Here is a 19,155-nt window from a genome sequence, read left to right on the forward strand (position 1 = left end):
TCATTCAGCTGCTCCCAAAACACTTGCCTCTCATGATCTTTCTTCTCATGCCCAGGTGCATATGCACCAATAATCACCCACCTCTCTCCATCAACTTTCAGTTTTACCCATATTAATCGAGAATTTACTTTCTTACACTCTATCACATACATTATATATATATATATATTTTTTTTTTTTTTTTTATACTTTGTCGCTGTCTCCCGCGTTTGCGAGGTAGCGCAAGGAAACAGACGAAAGAAATGGCCCAACCCCCCCCATACACATGTATATACATACGTCCACACACGCAAATATACATACCTACACAGCTTTCCATGGTTTACCCCAGACGCTTCACATGCCCTGCTTCAATCCACTGACAGCACGTCAACCCCGGTATACCACATCGCTCCAATTCACTCTATTCCTTGCCCTCCTTTCACCCTCCTGCATGTTCAGGCCCCGATCACACAAAATCTTTTTCACTCCATCTTTCCACCTCCAATTTGGTCTCCCTCTTCTCCTTGTTCCCTCCACCTCCGACACATATATCCTCTTGGTCAATCTTTCCTCACTCATCCTCTCCATGTGCCCAAACCACTTCAAAACACCCTCTTCTGCTCTCTCAACCACGCTCTTTTTATTTCCACACATCTCTCTTACCCTTACGTTACTCACTCGATCAAACCACCTCACACCACACATTGTCCTCAAACATCTCATTTCCAGCACATCCATCCTCCTGCGCACAACTCTATCCATAGCCCACGCCTCGCAACCATACAACATTGTTGGAACCACTATTCCTTCATACATACCCATTTTTGCTTTCCGAGATAATGTTCTCGACTTCCACACATTCTTCAAGGCCCCCAGAATTTTCGCCCCCTCCCCCACCCTATGATCCACTTCCGCTTCCATGGTTCCATCCGCTGCCAGATCCACTCCCAGATATCTAAAACACTTCACTTCCTCCAGTTTTTCTCCATTCAAACTCACCTCCCAATTGACTTGACCCTCAACCCTACTGTACCTAATAACCTTGCTCTTATTCACATTTACTCTTAACTTTCTTCTTCCACACACTTTACCAAACTCAGTCACCAGCTTCTGCAGTTTCTCACATGAATCCGCCACCAGCGCTGTATCATCAGCGAACAACAACTGACTCACTTCCCAAGCTCTCTCATCCCCAACAGACTTCATACTTGCCCCTCTTTCCAAAACTCTTGCATTTACCTCTCTAACAACCCCATCCATAAACAAATTAAACAACCATGGAGACATCACACACCCCTGCCGCAAACCTACATTCACTGAGAACCAAGCACTTTCCTCTCTTCCTACACGTACACATGCCTTACATCCTCGATAAATAAATATATATATATATATATATATATATATATATATATATATATATATATATATATATTTTTTTTTTTCTCTTTTTTTTTTTTTTTTTTGCTGTCTCCCGCGTTTGCGAGGTAGCGCAAGGAAACAGACGAAAGAAATGGCCCAACCCACCCCCATACACATGTATATACATACGTCCACACACGCAAATATACATACCTACACAGCTTTCCATGGTTTACCCCAGACGCTTCACATGCCTTGATTCAATCCACTGCCAGCACGTCAACCCCGGTATACCACATCGCTCCAAATCACTCTATTCCTTGCCCTCCTTTCACCCTCCTGCATGTTCAGGCCCTGATCACACAAAATCTTTTTCACTCCATCTTTCCACCTCCAATTTGGTCTCCCTCTTCTCCTCGTTCCCTCCACCTCCGACACATATATTCTCTTGGTCAATCTTTCCTCACTCATTCTCTCCATGTGCCCGAACCATTTCAAAACACCCTCTTCTGCTCTCTCAACCACACTCTTTTTATTACCACACATCTCTCTTACCCTATTATTACTTACTCGATCAAACCACCTCACACCACATATTGTCCTCAAACATGTCATCCATAGCCCACGCCTCACAACCATACAACATTGTTGGAACCACTATTCCTTGAAACATACCCATTTTTGCTTTCCGAGATAATGTTCTCGACTTCCACACATTCTTCAAGGCTTCCAGAATTTTCGCCCCCTCCCCCACCCTATGATTCACTTCCACTTCCATGGTTCCATCCGCTGCCAAATCCACTCCCAGATATCTAAAACATATAACTTCCTCCAGTTTTTCTCCATTCAAACTTACCTCCCAATTGACTTGACCCTCAACCCTACTGTACCTAATAACCTTGCTCTTATTCACATTTACTCTCAACTTTCTTCTTTCACACACTTTACCAAACTCAGTCACCAGCTTCTGCAGTTTCTTACATGAATCAGCCACCAGCGCTGTATCATCAGCGAACAACAACCGACTCACTTCCCAAGCTCTCTCATCCACAGCAGACTGCATACTTGCCCCTCTTTCCAAAACTCTTGCATTCACCTCCCTAACAACCCCATCCATAAACAAATTAAACAACCATGGAGACATCACACACCCCTGCCGCAAACCTACATTCACTGAGAACCAATCACTTTCCTCTCTTCCTACATGTACACATGCCTTACATCCTCGATAAAAACTTTTCACTGCTTCTAACAACTTGCCTCCCACACCATATATTCTTAATACCTTCCACAGAGCATCTCTATCAACTCTAACATATGCCTTCTCCAGATCCATAAATGCTACTTACAAATCCATTTGCTTTTCTAAGTATTTCTCACATACATTCCTCAAAGCAAACACCTGATCCACACATCAGTGTGTTAGTGGTTTTGATGCACAAGACCGGGTTATAGTGATGGGTGATTTGAATGCATAGGTGAGTAATGTGGCAGTTGAGGGAATAATTGGTATACATGGGGTGTTCAGTGTTGTAAATGGTAATGGTGAAGAGCTTGTAGATTTATGTGCTGAAAAAGGACTGGTGATTGGGAATACCTAGTTTAAAAAGCGAGATATACATAAGTATACGTATGTAAGTAGGAGAGATGGCCAGAGAACGTTATTGGATTATGTGTTAATTGATAGGCGCGCGAAAGAGAGACTTTTGGATGTTAATGTGCTGAGAGGTGCAGCTGCAGGGATGTCTGATTATTATCTTGTGGAGGCAAAGGTGAAGATTTGTAGGTGTTTTCAGAAAAGAAGAGAGAATATTGGGGTGAAGAGAGTGGTGAGAGAAAGTGAGCTTGGGAAGGAGACTTGTGTGAGGAAGTACCAGGAGAGACTGAGTACAGAATGGAAAAAGGTGTGAACAAAGGAGGTAAGGGGAGTGGGGGAGGAATGGGATGTATTTAGGGAAGCAGTGATGGATTGCGCAAAAGATGCTTGCGGCATGAGAAGCGTGGGAAGTGGGCAGATTAGAAAGGGTAGTGAGTGGTGGGATGAAGAAGTAAGATTATTAGTGAAAGAGAAGAGAGAGGCATTTGGATGATTTTTGCAAGGAAAAAATGCAAATGAGTGGGAAATTTATAAAAGAAAGAGACAGGAGGTCAAGAGAAAGGTGCAAGAGGTGAAAAAGAGGGCAAATGAGAGTTGGGGTGAGAGAGTATCATTAAGTTTTAGGGAGAATAAAAAGATGTTTTGGAAGGAGGTAAATAAAGTGCGTAAGACAAGGGAGCAAATGGGAACTTCAGTGAAGGGGGCTAATGGGGAGGTGATAACAAGTAGTTGTGATGTGAGAAGGTGGAGTGAGTATTTTGAAGGTTTGTTGAATGTGTTTGATGATAGAGTGGCAGATATATGGTGTTTTGGTCGAGGTGGTGTGCAAAGTGAGAGGGTTAGGGAAAATGATTTAGTAAATGGAGAAGAGGTAGTAAAAGCTTTACGGAAGATGAAAGCCGGCAAGGCAGCAGGTTTGGATGGTATTGCAGTGGAATTTATTAAAAAAGGGGGTGATTGTATTGTTGACTGGTTGGTAAGGTTATTTAATGTATGTATGACTCATGGTGAGGTGCCTGAAGATTGGCGGAATGCTTGCATAGTTCCATTGTACAAAGGCAAAGGGGATAAGAGTGAATGCTCAAATTACAGAGGTATAAGTTTGTTGAGTATTCCTGGTAAATTATATGGGAGGGTATTGATTGAGAGGGTGAAGGCATGTACAGAGCATCAGATTGGGGAAGAGCAGTGTGGTTTCAGAAGTCTGTGTATGTATATGTATTTATATGTTGAAATGTATATGTATGTATATGTGCGTGTGTGGGGTATATGCATATACATGCGTATGTGGATTGGATGGGCCATTCCTCGTCTCTTTCTTTGTACTACCTCGCTAACGCAGGAGATGGCAGTTAAGTATTTATTTATTTATTTATTTATTTATTTATTATACTTTGTCACTGTCTCCCGCGTTAGCAAGGTAGCGTAAGAAAACAGATGAAAGAATAGCCCAACCCACCCACATACACATGCATATACATACACGTCCACACATGCACATATACATACCTATACATTTCTCCCATATCCCTGCTATATGGGAGAGGGAATACTTCACACGCATTCCTCATGTCGTAGAAGGCGACTAAAGGGGACAGGAGCGGGGTTAGAAACCCTCCCCTCATTGTATTTTAACTTTCTAAAAGGAGATACAGAAGGAGTCATGCGGGGAGTGCACATCCTCCTCGAAGGCTCAGATTGGGGAGCCTAAATGTGTATGGAGGTAACCAAGAGGAGAAAAAAGGAGAGATAGGTAGTATGTTTAGATTAGAAAGGGTATACATGGGGTGTTCAGTGTTGTAAATGGAAATGGTGAAGAGCTTGTAGATTTATGTGCTGAAAAAGGACTGATGATTGGGAATACCTGGTTTAAAAAGCGAGATATACATAAGTATACTTATGTAAGTAGGAGAGATGGCCAGAGAGCGTTATTGGATTACGTGTTAATTGACAGGCATGCGAAAGAGAGACTTTTGGATGTTTATGTGCTGAGAGGTACAACTGGAGGGATGTCTGATCATTATCTTGTGAAGGCTAAGGTGAAGATTTGTATGGGTTTTCAGAAAAGAAGAGTGAATGTTGGGGTGAAGAGGGTGGTGAGAGTAAGTGAGCTTGAGAAGGAGACCTGTGTGAAGAAGTACCAGGAGAGACTGAGTACAGAATGGAAAAAGGTGAGAACAATGGAAGTAAGGGGAGTGGGGGAGGAATGGGATGTATTTAGGGAATCAGTGATGGATTGCGCAAAAGATGCTTGTGGCATGAGAAGAGTGGGAGGTGGGTTGATTAGAAAGGGTAGTGAGTGGTGGGATGAAGAAGTAAGAGTATTAGTGAAAGAGAAGAGAGAGGCATTTGGATGATTTTTGCAGGGAAAAAATGCAATTGAGTGGGAGATGTATAAAAGAAAGAGACAGGAGGTCAAGAGAAAGGTGCAAGAGGTGCAAAAGAGGGCAAATGAGAGTTGGGGTGAGAGAGTATCATTAAATTTTAGGGAGAATAAAAAGATGTTCTGGAAGGAGGTAAATAAAGTGCGTAAGACAAGGGAGCAAATGGGAACTTCAGTGAAGGGCGCAAATGGGGAGGTGATAACAAGTAGTGGTGATGTGAGAGGGAGATGGAGTGAGTATTTTGAAGGTTTGTTGAATGTGTTTGATGATAGAGTGGCAGATATAGGGTGTTTTGGTCGAGGTGGTGTGCAAAGTGAGAGGGTTAGGGAAAATGATTTGGTAAACAGAGAAGAGGTAGTGAAAGCTTTGCGGAAGATGAAAGCCGGCAAGGCAGCAGGTTTGGATGGTATTGCAGTGGAATTTATTAAAAAAGGGGTGACTGTATTGTTGACTGGTTGGTAAGGTTATTTAATGTATGTATGACTCATGGTGAGGTGCCTGAGGATTGGCGGAATGCGTGCATAGTGCCATTGTACAAAGGCAAAGGGGATAAGAGTGAGTGCTCAAATTACAGAGGTATAAGTTTGTTGAGTATTCCTGGTAAATTATATGGGAGGGTATTGATTGAGAGGGTGAGGGCATGTACAGAGCATCAGATTGGGGAAGAGCAGTGTGGTTTCAGAAGTGGTAGAGGATGTGTGGATCAGGTGTTTGCTTTGAAGAATGTATGTGAGAAATACTTAGAAAAGCAAATGGATTTGTATGTAGCATTTATGGATCTGGAGAAGGCATATGATAGAGTTGATAGAGATGCTCTGTAGAAGGTATTAAGAATATATGGTGTGGGAGGAAAGTTGTTAGAAGCAGTGAAAAGTTTTTATCGAGGATGTAAGGCATGTGTACGTGTAGGAAGAGAGGAAAGTGATTGGTTCTCAGTGAATGTAGGTTTGCGGCAGGGGTGTGTGATGTCTCCATGGTTGTTTAATTTGTTTATGGATGGGGTTGTTAGGGAGGTAAATGCAAGAGTTTTGGAAAGAGGGGCAAGTATGAAGTCTGTTGGGGATGAGAGAGCTTGGGAAGTGAGTCAGTTGTTGTTCGCTGATGATACAGCGCTGGTGGCTGATTCATGTGAGAAACTGCAGAAGCTGGTGACTGAGTTTGGTAAAGTGTGTGGAAGAAGAAAGTTAAGAGTAAATGTGAATAAGAGCAAGGTTATTAGGTACAGTAGGGTTGAGGGTCAAGTCAATTGGGAGGTGAGTTTGAATGGAGAAAAACTGGAGGAAGTGAAGTGTTTTAGATATCTGGGAGTGGATCTGGCAGCGGATAGAACCATGGAAGCGGAAGTGGATCATAGGGTGGGGGAGGGGGCGAAAATTCTGGGGGCCTTGAAGAATGTGTGGAAGTCGAGAACATTATCTCGGAAAGCAAAAATGGGTATGTTTGAAGGAATAGTGGTTCCAACAATGTTGTATGGTTGTGAGGCGTGGGCTATGGATAGAGTTGTGCGCAGGAGGATGGATGTGCTGGAAATGAGATGTTTGAGGACAATGTGTGGTGTGAGGTGGTTTGATCGAGTGAGTAACGTAAGGGTAAGAGAGATGTGTGGAAATAAAAAGAGCGTGGTTGAGAGAGCAGAAGAGGGTGTTTTGAAATGGTTTGGGCACATGGAGAGAATGAGTGAGGAAAGATTGACCAAGAGGATATATGTGTCGGAGGTGGAGGGAACGAGGAGAAGAGGGAGACCAAATTGGAGGTGGAAAGATGGAGTGAAAAAGATTTTGTGTGATCGGGGCCTGAACATGCAGGAGGGTGAAAGGAGGGCAAGGAATAGAGTGAATTGGAGCGATGTGGTATACCGGGGTTGACGTGTTGTCAGTGGATTGAATCAAGGCATGTGAAGCGTCTGGGGTAAACCATGGAAAGCAGTGTAAGTATGTATATTTGCATGTGTGGATGTATGTATATACATGTGTATGGGGGGGGGTTGGGCCATTTCTTTCGTCTGTTTCCTTGCGCTACCTCGCAAACGCGGGAGACAGCGACAAAGTATAAAAAAAAAAAAAAAGGTAGTATGTTTAAGGAAAGAAACCTGGATGTTTTGGCTCTGAGTGAAATGAAGCTCAAGGGTAAGGGGGAAGAGTGGTTTGGGAATGTTTTAGGAGTAAAGTCAGGGGTTGGTGAGAGGACAAGAGCAAGGGAAGGAGTAGCACTACTCCTGAAACAGGAGTTGTGGGGGTATGAGATAGAGTGTAAGAAAGTAAACTTTAGATTGATATGGGTAAAACTGAGAGTGGATGGAGAGAGATGGGTGATTATTGGTGCATATGCACCTGGGCATGAGAAGAAAGATTGTGAGAGGCAAGTGTTCTGGGAGCAGCTGAGTGAGTGTATTAGTAGTTTTGATGCACGAGACCGGGTTATAGTGATGGGTGCTGAAAAAGGACTTGTGATTGGGAATACCTGGTTTAAAAAGAGAGATATACATAAGTAGGAGAGATGGCCAGAGAGCATTACCAGATTATGTGTTAATTGATAGGCATGAGGAAGAGAGAATTTTGAATGTTAATGTGCCAAGAGGTGCAACTAGAGGGATGTCTGATCATTATGTTGTGGAGGCAAAGGTGAAGATTTGTAGAGGTTTTCAGAAAAGAAGGAGAGAATGTTGGGGTGAAGAGAGTGGTGAGAGTAAGTGAGCTTGGGAAAGTGACTTGTGTGAGGAAGTACCAGGAGAGACTGAGTGCAGAATGGAAAAAGGTGAGAGCAAAGGACATAAAGGGAGTGGGGGAGGAATGGGATGTATTTAGGGAAGCAGTGATGGATTGCGCAAAAGATGCTTGTGGCATGAGAAGTGTGCGAGGTGGGCAGATTAGAAAGGGTAGTGAGTGGTGGGATGAAGAAGTAAGATTATTAGTGAAAGAGAAGAGAGAGGTATTTGGACAATTTTTGCAGGGAAATAATGCAAATGAGTGGGAGATGTATAAAAGAAAGAGGCAGGAGGTCAATAGAAAGGTGCAAGAGGTGAAAAAGAGGGCAAATGAGAGTTGGGGTGACAGAGTGTCATTAGGTTTTAGGGAGACTAAAAAGATGTTTTGGAAGGAGGTAAATAATGTGCATAAGACAAGAGAAAAAGTGGGATCATTGGTGAAGGAGGCTAATGGGGAGGTGATAACAAGTAGTGGTGATGTGAGAAGGAGATGGAGTGAGTATTTTGAATGTTTGTTGAATGTGTTAGATGATAAAGTGGCAGATATATGGTGTTTTGGTCGAGGTGGTGTGTGAAGTGAGAGGGTTAGGGAGAATGATTTGGCAAACAGAGAAGAGGTAGTAAAGGTTTTGCAGAAGGTGAAAGCTGGCAAGGCAGCAGGTTTGGATGGTATTTCAGTGGATTTGATTAAAAAAGGGGGTGACTGTGATGTTTACTGGTTGGTAAGGATATGTAATGTATGTATGACTCATGGTGAGGTGCCTGAGGATTGGTGGAATGCTTGCATAGTGCCACTGTACGAAGACAAAGGGGATAAAAGTGAGTGCTTAAATTACAGAGGTATAAGTTTGTTGAGTATTCCTGGGAACTTATATGGGAGGGTATTGAGCGAGAGGGTGAAGGCATATACAGAGCATGAGATTGGGGAAGAGCAGTGTGGTTTCAGAAGTGATAGAGGATGTGTGGATCAGGTGTTTGCTTTGATAAATGTATGTGAGAAATGCTTAGAAAAACAAATGGATTTGTATGTAGCATTTATGGATCTGGAGAAGGCATATGACAAGAGTTGATAGAGATGCTCTATGGAAGGTATTGAGAATATATGGTGTAGGAGGCAAGTTGTTAGAAGCAGTGAAAGGTTTTTATCGAGGATGTAGGGCATGTGTATGTGTAAAGAAGAGAGGAAAGTGATTGTTTCTCAGTGAATGTCATTTTGCAGCAGGGGTGCATGGTCTCCATGGTTGTTTAATTTGTTTATGGATGGAGTTATTAGGGAAGTGAATGCAAGAGTTTTGGAGAGAGGGGCAAGTATGCAGTCTGTTGTGGATGAGAGAGTTTGGGAAGTGAGTCAGTTGTTGTTCGCTGATGATACAGCGCTGGTGGCTGATTCGGGTGAGAAACTGCAGAAGCTGGTGACTGAGTTTGGTAAAGTGTGTGAAAGAAGAAAGCTGAGAGTAAATGTGATGCAGAAGCTGGTGACTGAGTTTGGTAAAGTGTGTGAAAGAAGAAAGCTGAGAGTAAATGTGAATAAGAGCAGGGTTATTAGGTACAGTAGGGTTGAGGGACAAGTCATTTGGGAGGTAAGTTTGAATGGAGAAAAACTGGAGGAAGTGAAGTGTATCAGGTACCTGGGAGTGGATTTTAGCAGTGGATGGAACCATGGAAGCTTAAGTAAGTCACAGGGTGGGGGAGGGGGCGAAAGTTCTGGGAACATTGAAAAATGTGTGAATGGCGAGAATATTATCTCGGAAAGCAAAAATCGGTATGTTTGAAGGAATAGTGATTCTAAGAATGTTATATGGTTGCGCGGCGTGGGCTATAGATAGAGTTGTGTGGAGGAGGGTGGATGTGCTGGAAATGAGATGTTTGAGGAGAGTATGTGGTGTGAGGTGATTTGATCGAGCAAGTAATTAAATGGTAAGAGAGATGTCTGGTAATAAAAAGAGTTTGGTTGAGAGAGCAGAAGAGGGTGTTTTGAAATGTTTTGGTCACATGGAGAGAATGAGTGAGGAAAGATTGACACAGTGGATATATGTGTCAGAGGTGGAGGGAATGAGGAGAAGTGGGAGGCCAAATTGGAGGTGGAAAGATGGAGTGAAAAAGATTTTGAGAGATAGGGGCCTGAACATGCAGGAGGGTGAAAGGCGTGCAAGGAATAGAGTGAATTGGAACGATGTGGTAAACCAGGGTCAACGTGCTGTCAATGGATTGAACCAGGGCATATGAAGCGTTTGGGGTAAACCATGGAAAGTTTTGTGTGGCCTGGATGTGGAAAGGGAGCTGTGGTTTGGGTGCATTATACATGACAGCTAGAGACTGAGTGTGAACAAATGTGGCCTTTGTTGTCTTTTCCTAGTGCTACCTCGTGCGCATGCGGGGGGAGGGGTTGTTATTTTATGTGTGGAGGGGTGGCGATGGGAATGAATAAAGGCAGCAAGTATGAATTATGTGTATATATGTATATGTCTGTGTATTTATGTATATGTATATGTTGAGATGTATAGGTATGTATATGTACATGTGTGGATGTGTATGTATATACACATGTATGTTGAAATGTATAGGTATGTGTATGTGTGGCGTTTATGTATATACATGTGTATGTGGGTGGGTTGCACCATTCTTTTGTCTGTTTCCTTGTGCTACCTCGCTAATGTGGGAGACAGCGACAAAGCATGATAGAATATAATCATTTTTTTTATTATTATACTTAGTCGCTGTCTCCTGCATTAACGAGGTAGTGCAAGGAAACAGATGAAAGAATGGCCCAACCCACCCACATACACATGTATATACATAAATGCCACACATACACATATCTATACATTTCAACGTATACATACATATACATACACAGACATATACATATATACACTTTTATATATCCATACCTGCTGCCTTTGTCCATTCCTATTGCCACCCCGCCACACATGAAATGGCATCCCTCATCCCCCTGTGCATGTGCTAGGTAGCACTAGGAAAAGGCACTAGGAAAAGACAACAAAGGCCACATTCGTTCACACTCAGTCTCTAGCTGTCTTGTGTAATGCACCGAAACCACAGCTGCCTTTCCACATCCAGGCCCCACAAAACTTTCCTTGGTTTACCCCAGACACTTGACATGCCCTGGTTCAGTCCTTTGGCAGCATATCAACCTCAGTGTACCACATCGTTCCAATTCACTCTATTCCTTGCACATCTTTCACCCTCCTGTAAGTTTAAGCCCAAGTTGCTCAAAATCTTTTTCTCTCCATCCTTCCACCTAAAATTTGGTCTTCCACTTCTCCTCATCCCCTCCACCTCTGACACATATATCCTCTTTGTCAAACTTTCCTCACTCATTCTCTTCATGTGACCAAACCATTTCAATACACCCTCTTTTGCTCTCTCAACCACACTCTTTTTATTACCACACATCTCTCTTACCCTTTCATTAGTTACTCGATCAAACCACCTTGCACCACATATTGTCCTCAAACATTTCATTTCCAATACATCCACCCTCCTCCACACAACCCTAGCTATAGACCACTCCTTGCAATCTTACAGCATTGTGTGAACCACTATTCCTTCAGACACCCAGTTTTGCTCCCCGAGAAAACGTTCTCGCCTTTCACACATTCTTCAACGCTGCCAGAACCTTTACCCCCTCCTCCATCCTGTGATGTATGTTTTCTTGGTACTTGGGAAAGGTGACTGATATGCAGACTGTGTTGAAGTATGAACATAGATATGGGACAGTCAGTAATTGTTCAGAGAATGATTATATACTCCTCAGTATAGACACATTAATTCTAAAGTAACATTATGATGAAAGACCTGAGCATTATTGTTCTTAAAAGACAAAGGCATAATAGAAAATATTCATAGCTTTGATTGTATTACTGGATTTCAGTGAATTGAGCAATATTTCTTCCTCAGAATATTTACTTTCTCACTTTTTCCAGACCAAACGTCATCTTGAACAGATGGTAGATGAACTTAATGCAGGCCGCCCACAGTGTCCTGTAGGGCTCAACACTCTTGTGATACCACGTAAAGCCACTCTCACAGCCACAGAAAAGCAGCCAGTGGTTTACCTTAACTGTGGCCATGTGCAGGGACTACATGAGTGGGGCCATGAGAAGGATTCCAACACCCACACTTGCCCCATGTGTCTTAAGGTGAGAATAAGTTATAGTAACCCATCAGTTTTTCAGTTTTTTGAAGGGTAGAATTGTCATGTACCTTTTGGTTCCAGACCTTGTAATGTATTTTTTGCACTGAGTGGGATAGAAGTTTTCAGCCACTCATGTATATTTTGCAGCTTTCCTGTAACACTTGGTATCAGATTCTATGTGTATACTTACTTATTTCCTTAAGCCACTGTTTTTCCATAAAAGAAGCCATGAAGACCTCTGTAGTTTAAATGCTCACTTTTGTACCCCTTGCCTTTAACAATGGCACAATACTTGCATTTCACCAATCCTGAGGCACCTCACCATGATCCATACATTCATTGATAATCTTAACTAACCAGTCAGCAATACATTCACCCACTTCCTCAAGAAATTCGACTGCAATACCATCCACTTCAGCCACCTTGCCACAGTTCAGCTTATGCAAGGATTTCACTTCTTTGTAGTGTGTATGGGTCAGGTGTGTGTGTGTGAGATTTATGGCAATGTACTTCACAAAAAAGTAAGATAACTTGTGATATTTGAAACCTATACCTAAATTTCTGCCATGGCCCAGTTGGTCTTGGTTTACTGTAACTTAAATTTTTGTTGAATCTCTGAAGTAACAAGTGATTTTGACTACTTCAGAGAAAACAGTGAATTTATACACTAGACAATGCTGTTGCCAGTGAGCTTGACCAGGAAAATCTTTCAAACGGAACCTTGAGGTGATGCCTCCGAGAAATAATTTCCCCAGTTCTAGGTCTTCAAAGTAAAGGGAAAGAAAAAGGAAGAAGAAAAGTGTGGATTGATGTGACATCGTTTAAGCTAAAGTTACATGTAATGATACACTGTTGTTTCAGTGAAACCTTGAACAAAGTGAGTAAAGAAAATCTTTCAGCAACACTGCTGTGGACGAACCATAAACATGAATACCTACAGCATGCAAAATGAAGACCCTGATATCTACAACAAGAATTTAAAAGAAATCATAAATGTGATACCGAGTCAGAAATATGTTATTTTTATTATATTATACTTTGTCGCTGTCTCCCACGTTTGCGAGGTAGTGCAAGGAAACAGACAAAAGAGTGGCCCAACCCACCCACATACATATGTATATACATACACTCCCACACACGCCTATATACATACCTATACATTTCAACAGTTTTTTTTCATACTATTCGCCATTTCCCGTGTTAGCGAGGTAGCGTTAAGAACAGAGGACTGAGCCTTTGAGGGAATATCCTCACTTGGCCCCTTCTCTGTTCCTTCTTTTGGAAAATTAAAAACGAGAGGGGAGGATTTCCAGCCCCCCGCTCCCTTTCCTTTTAGTTGCCTTCTACAACACGCAGGGAATACATGGGATGTATTCTTTCTCCCCTATTCCCAGGGATAACATTTCAATGTATACATACATATACATACACAGACATGTACATATATACACATGTACATATTGATACTTGCTGCCTTCATCAGTTCCTGTCGCCACTGTGCCACACATGAAATAGCACCCCCCCGCGCGCGCGCGCATGCATGAGATAGCGCTAGGAAAGGACAACAAAGGCCACATTCGTTCACACTCAGTCTCTAGCTGTCATGTGTAATGCACCGAAACCACAGCTCCCTTTCCACATCCATGCCCCACAAAACTTTCTGTGGTTTACCCCAGAATGCTTCACATGCCCTGGTTCAATTCATTGACAGCACGTCGACCCCGGTATACCACATCGTTCAAATTCGCTCTATTCCTTGCACACCTTTCACCCTCCTGTATGTTTAGGCCCCAATCACTCAAAATCTTTTTCACTCCATCATTCCACCTCCCAATTTGGTCTCCCACTTCTCATTCCCTCCACCTCTGACACATATATCCTCTTTGTCAATCTTTCCTCACTCATTCTCACCATGTGACCAAACCATTTCAATACACCCTCTTCTGCTCCCTCAACCACTCTTTTTATTACCATACATCTCTCTTACCCTTTCATTACTTACTCGATCAAACCATCTCATTCCACGTATTGTCCTCAGACATCTCATAGAATAAAATAAGATAAAGATGAAGTAAAATAAAATACAAGATAAATTGATTGTTTTGGATAACCATCTGTGAAGAAGAGAAGGAAAATAACATAAAGATGGAAAAACTCAGAGTGAATATCCCTCAGTGGGATATGGACAAAAGGGGGAAATGTCCAGAATGGTGCACAGCAACCTAGACCATGATTATACAGAGGAAAATGAAATGGATGATAATGAAGGAAGAAGAAATAGAGAAAATTGAATCACCTGAGATAAGATAAAGGATGGGATACATAAAGGATGAGAAACCAAATGGAAGACCAGAAAATATATCTTTTTCTCATATTTGATCGCTGTTTCCTGCATTTGCAAGAAAGCACCAGGAAACTCATGAAGAAAGGCCATATCCTCTCTCTCTTTCACACACACACACACACACACACATTTTTTTCATAAGTATTAGCCATTTCCTCCATTAGTGATGTAGCATCAAGAATAGAGGACTGAGCCTTAGAGGGAAAATCCTCACTTGCCCCCTTCTCTGTTCCTTCTTTTGGAAAAGAAAACACTGGAGGGAAGGATTTCCAGCCCCATCTCCCACCCCTTTCAGTTGCCTTCTACTACACTTGGGGAATATGTGGAAAGTATTCTTTCTTCCCCCCAGGATGATGATATGTTTAATTATTATACTTGATCGTTGTTTCCTGCGTTAGCACATATACTTCCCACGCATTCCTCACGTGTTGTAGAAGGCGACTAAAGGGGACGGGAGTGGGGGGCCAGAAACCCTCCCCTCCTTGTATTTTAACTTTCTAAAAGGGGAAACAGAAGAAGGAGTCACGCGGGGAGTGCTCATCCTCCTTGGAGGCTCAGATTGGGGTGTCTAAATGTGTGTGGATGTAACCAAGATGAGAAAAAAGGAGAGATAGGTAGTATGTTTGAGGAAAGGAACCTGGATGTTTTGGCTCTGAGTGAAACGAAGCTCAAGGGTAAAGGGGAAGAGTGGTTTGGGAATGTCTTGGGAGTAAAGTCAGGGGTTAGTGAGAGGACAAGAGCAAGGGAAGGAGTAGCACTACATTTGAAACAGGAGTTGTGGGAGTATGTGATAGAGTGTAAGAAAGTAAATTCTAGATTGATATGGGTAAAACTGAAAGTGGATGGAGAGAGATGGGTGATTATTGGTGCATATGCACCTGGGCATGAGAAGAAAGATCATGAGAGGCAAGTGTTTTGGGAGCAGCCGAATGAGTGTGTTAGTGGTTTTGATGGACAAGACTGGGTTATAGTGATTAGTGATTTGAATGCAAAGGTGAGTAATGTGGCAGTTGAGGGAATAATTGGTATACATGGGGTGTTCAGTGTTGTAAATGGAAATGGTGAAGAGCTTGTAGATTTATGTGCTGAAAAAGGACTGGTGATTGGGAATGCCTGGTTTAAAAATAGAGATATACATAAATATACGTATGTAAGTAGGAGAGATGGCCAGAGAGCGTTATTGGATTATGTGTTAATCGATAGGCGCGTGAAAGAGAGACTTTTGGATGTTAATGTTCTGAGAGGTGCAACTGGAGGGATGTCTGATCATTATCTTGTGGAAGCGAAGGTGAAGATTTGTAGGGGTTTTCAGAAAAGAAGAGAGAATGTTGGGGTGAAGAGAGTGGTGAGAGTAAGTGAGCTTGGGAAGGAGACTTGTGTGAAGAAGTACCAGGAGAGACTGAGTACAGAATGGAAAAAGGTGAGAACAAAGGAGGTAAGGGGAGTGGGGGAGGAATGGGATGTATTTAGGGAAGCAGTGATGGATTGCGCAAAAGATGCTTGTGGCATGAGAAGTGTGGGAGGTGGGTTGATTAGAAAGGGTAGTGAGTGGTGGGATGAAGAAGTAAGATTACTAGTGAAAGAGAAGAGAGAGGCATTTGGATGATTTTTGCAGGGAAAAAATGCAAATGAGTGGGAGAGGTATAAAAGAAAGAGGCAGGAGGTCAAGAGAAAGGTGCAAGAGGTGAAAAAGAGGGCAAATGAGAGTTGGGGTGAGAGAGTATCATTAAATTTTAGGGAGAATGAAAAGATGTTTTGGAAGGTGGTAAATAAAGTGCGTAAGACAAGGGAGCAAATGGGAACTTCAGTGAAGGGGGCTAATGGGGAGGTGATAACAAGTAGTGGTGATGTGAGAAGGAGATGGAGTGAGTATTTTGAAGGTTTGTTGAATGTGTTTGATGATAGAGTGGCAGATATAGGGTGTTTTGGTCGAGGTGGTGTGCAAAGTGAGAGGGTTAGGGAAAATGATTTGGTAAACAGAGAAGAGGTAGTAAAAGCTTTGCGGAAGATGAAAGCCGGCAAGGCAGCAGGTTTGGATGGTATCGCAGTGGAATCTATTAAAAAAGGGGTGACTGTATTGTTGGCTGGTGGTAAGGTTATTTAATGTATGTATGATTCATGGTGAGGTGCCTGAGGATTGGCAGAATGCTTGCATAGTGCCATTGTACAAAGGCATAGGGGATAAGAGTGAGTGCTCAAATTACAGAGGTATATGTTTGTTGAGTATTCCTGGGAAATTATATGGGAGGGTATTGATTGAGAGGGTGAAGGCATGTATAGAGCATCAGATTGGGGAAGAGCAGTGTGGTTTCAGAAGTGGTAGAGGATGTGTGGATCAGGTGTTTGCTTTGAGGAATGTATGTGAGAAATACTTAGAAAAGCAAATGGATTTGTATGTAGCATTTATGGATCTGGTGAAGGCATAATATAGAGTTGATAGAGATGGTCTGTGGAAGGTATTAAGAATATATGGTGTGGGAGGCAAGTTGTTAGAAGCAGTGAAAAGTTTTTATCGAGGATGTAAGGCATGTGTACGTGTAGGAAGAGAGGAAAGTGATTGGTTCTCAGTGAATGTAGGTTTGCGGCAGGGGTGTGTGATGTCTCCATGGTTGTTTAATTTGTTTATGGATGGGGTTGTTAGGGAGGTGAATGCAAGAGTTTTGGAGAGAGGGGCAAGTATGCAGTCTGTTGTGGATGAGAGAGCTTGGGAAGTGAGTCAGTTGTTGTTCGCTGATGATACAGCACTGGTGGCTGATTGATGTGAGAAACTGCAGAAGCTGGTGACTGAGTTTGGTAAAGTGTGTGAAAGAAGAAAGTTAAAAGTAAATGTGAATAAGAACAAGGATATTAGGTACATTAGGGCTGAGGGTCAAGTCAATTGGGAGGTAAGTTTGAATGGAGAAAAACTGGAGGAGGCAAAGTGTTTTAGGTATCTGGGAGTGGATCTGGCAGCAGATGGAACCATGGAAGTGGAAGTGAATCATAGGGTGGGGGAGGGGGTGAAAATTCTGGAAGCCTTGAAGAATGTTTGGAAGTCGAGAACATTATCTCGGAAAGCAAAAATGGGTATGTTTGAAGGAATAGTGGTTCCAACAATGTTGTATGGTTGCGAGGTGTGGGCTATGGATAGAGTTGTGCGCAGGAGGGTGGATGTGCTGGAAATGATATGTTTGAGGGCAGTATGTGGTGTGAGGTGGTTTGATCGAGTAAGTAATGTAAGGGTAAGAGAGATGTGTGGAAATATAAAGAATGTGGTTGAGAGAGCAGAAGAGGGTGTTTTGAAATGGTTTGGTCACATGGAGGGAATGAGTGAGGAAAGACTGACCTAGAGGATATATGTGTCAGAGGTGGAGGGAACGAGTGGGAGACCAAATTGGAGGTGGAAAGATGGAGTGAAAAAGATTTTGAGTGATTGGGGTCTGAACATGCAGGAGGGTGAAAGGCATGCAAGGAATAGAGTGAATTGGAACGATGTGTATACCGGGGTCGACATGCTGTCAGTGGATTGAACCAGGGCATGTGAAGCGTCTGGGATAAACCATGGAAAGTTCTGTGGGGCCTGGATGTGGAAAGGGAGCTGTGGTTTCAGTTCATTATTACATGACAGCTAGAGACTGAGTGTGAATGAAAGTGGCCTTTGTTGTCTTTTCCTAGTGCTACCTGGCACACATGAGGGGGGAGGGGGTTGTTATTCCATGTGTGGCGGGGTGGCGATGGGAATAAATAAAGGCAGAAAGTATGAATTATGTACATGTGTATATATGTATATGTGTACATTGAGATGTATAGGTATGTATATTTGCGTGTGTGGACGTGTATGTATATAAATGTGTATGTGGGTGGGTTGGGCCATTCTTTCGTCTGTTTCTTGCGCTACCTCGCTAACGCGGGTGACAGAAAAAAAAATGACATATACTTCTTTCTTTTCTTTCATACTATTTGCCATTTCCCGCATTAGCGAGGTAGTGTTAAGAACAGAGGACTGGGCCTTTGAGGGAATTTCCTCACCTGGCCCCCTTCTCTATTCCTTCTTTTAGAAAATTAAAAAAAGATGAGAGGGGAGGATTTTCAGCCCCCTGCTCCCTCCCCTTTTAGTTGCCTTCTATGACACGCAGGGAATACATGGGAAGTATTCATTCTTGCTTGCTTTCATCCATTCGTGGTGCCACCCCACCCCACAGAAAACAGCATTGCCACCCCCTGCAAGGCAGTTGGTCTGGATGGAATTGCAATTGAATTTCTTAAGAGAGATAACTGTGTTGTTGATTGGTTGGTAAAGATATTAAATGTATTTATGGATCATGATGAAGTGCCTGAGGATTGGTGGTATGCATGCATAGTGCCATTTTACAAAGGCAAAGGGGATAAAGGTGGGTGTTCAAACTACAGAGGCATAAGTTTGTTGAGTATTCCTGGGAAATTGTATAGAAGGGTATTGACTGAGAGAGTGAAGGCAGGTACAGAGCATCAGATTGGGGAAGAACAGTGTTGTTTCAGAAGGGGTAGAGGATGTGTGGATCAGGTGTTTGCTTTGAAGAATGTATGTGAGAAATACTTAGAAAAACAGATGGATTTGTATGTAGCATTGTGGAAGGTTGTAAGAGTATGTGATGTGGGAGGTAA

The 19,155-nt window shown here is 42.6% G+C and overlaps 1 protein-coding gene across 2 annotated transcripts in view; it reads left to right on the forward strand.

Annotated features, from left to right (window-relative positions):
- Pli (E3 ubiquitin-protein ligase pellino) overlaps nucleotides 1-19,155 on the forward strand; it is a 198,518-nt gene that overhangs the window by 149,176 nt on the left and 30,187 nt on the right. For both annotated transcript variants that reach the window (XM_071656594.1, XM_071656595.1), the window contains exon 9: nucleotides 11,977-12,192. In XM_071656594.1, the coding sequence (XP_071512695.1) occupies nucleotides 11,977-12,192 (216 nt within the window). The remainder of the gene's footprint in view (nucleotides 1-11,976; nucleotides 12,193-19,155) is intronic.

The sequence above is a fragment of the Panulirus ornatus genome, chromosome 63 (genome assembly GCF_036320965.1).
Source record: "Panulirus ornatus isolate Po-2019 chromosome 63, ASM3632096v1, whole genome shotgun sequence".
Classification (NCBI taxonomy): domain Eukaryota; kingdom Metazoa; phylum Arthropoda; class Malacostraca; order Decapoda; family Palinuridae; genus Panulirus; species Panulirus ornatus.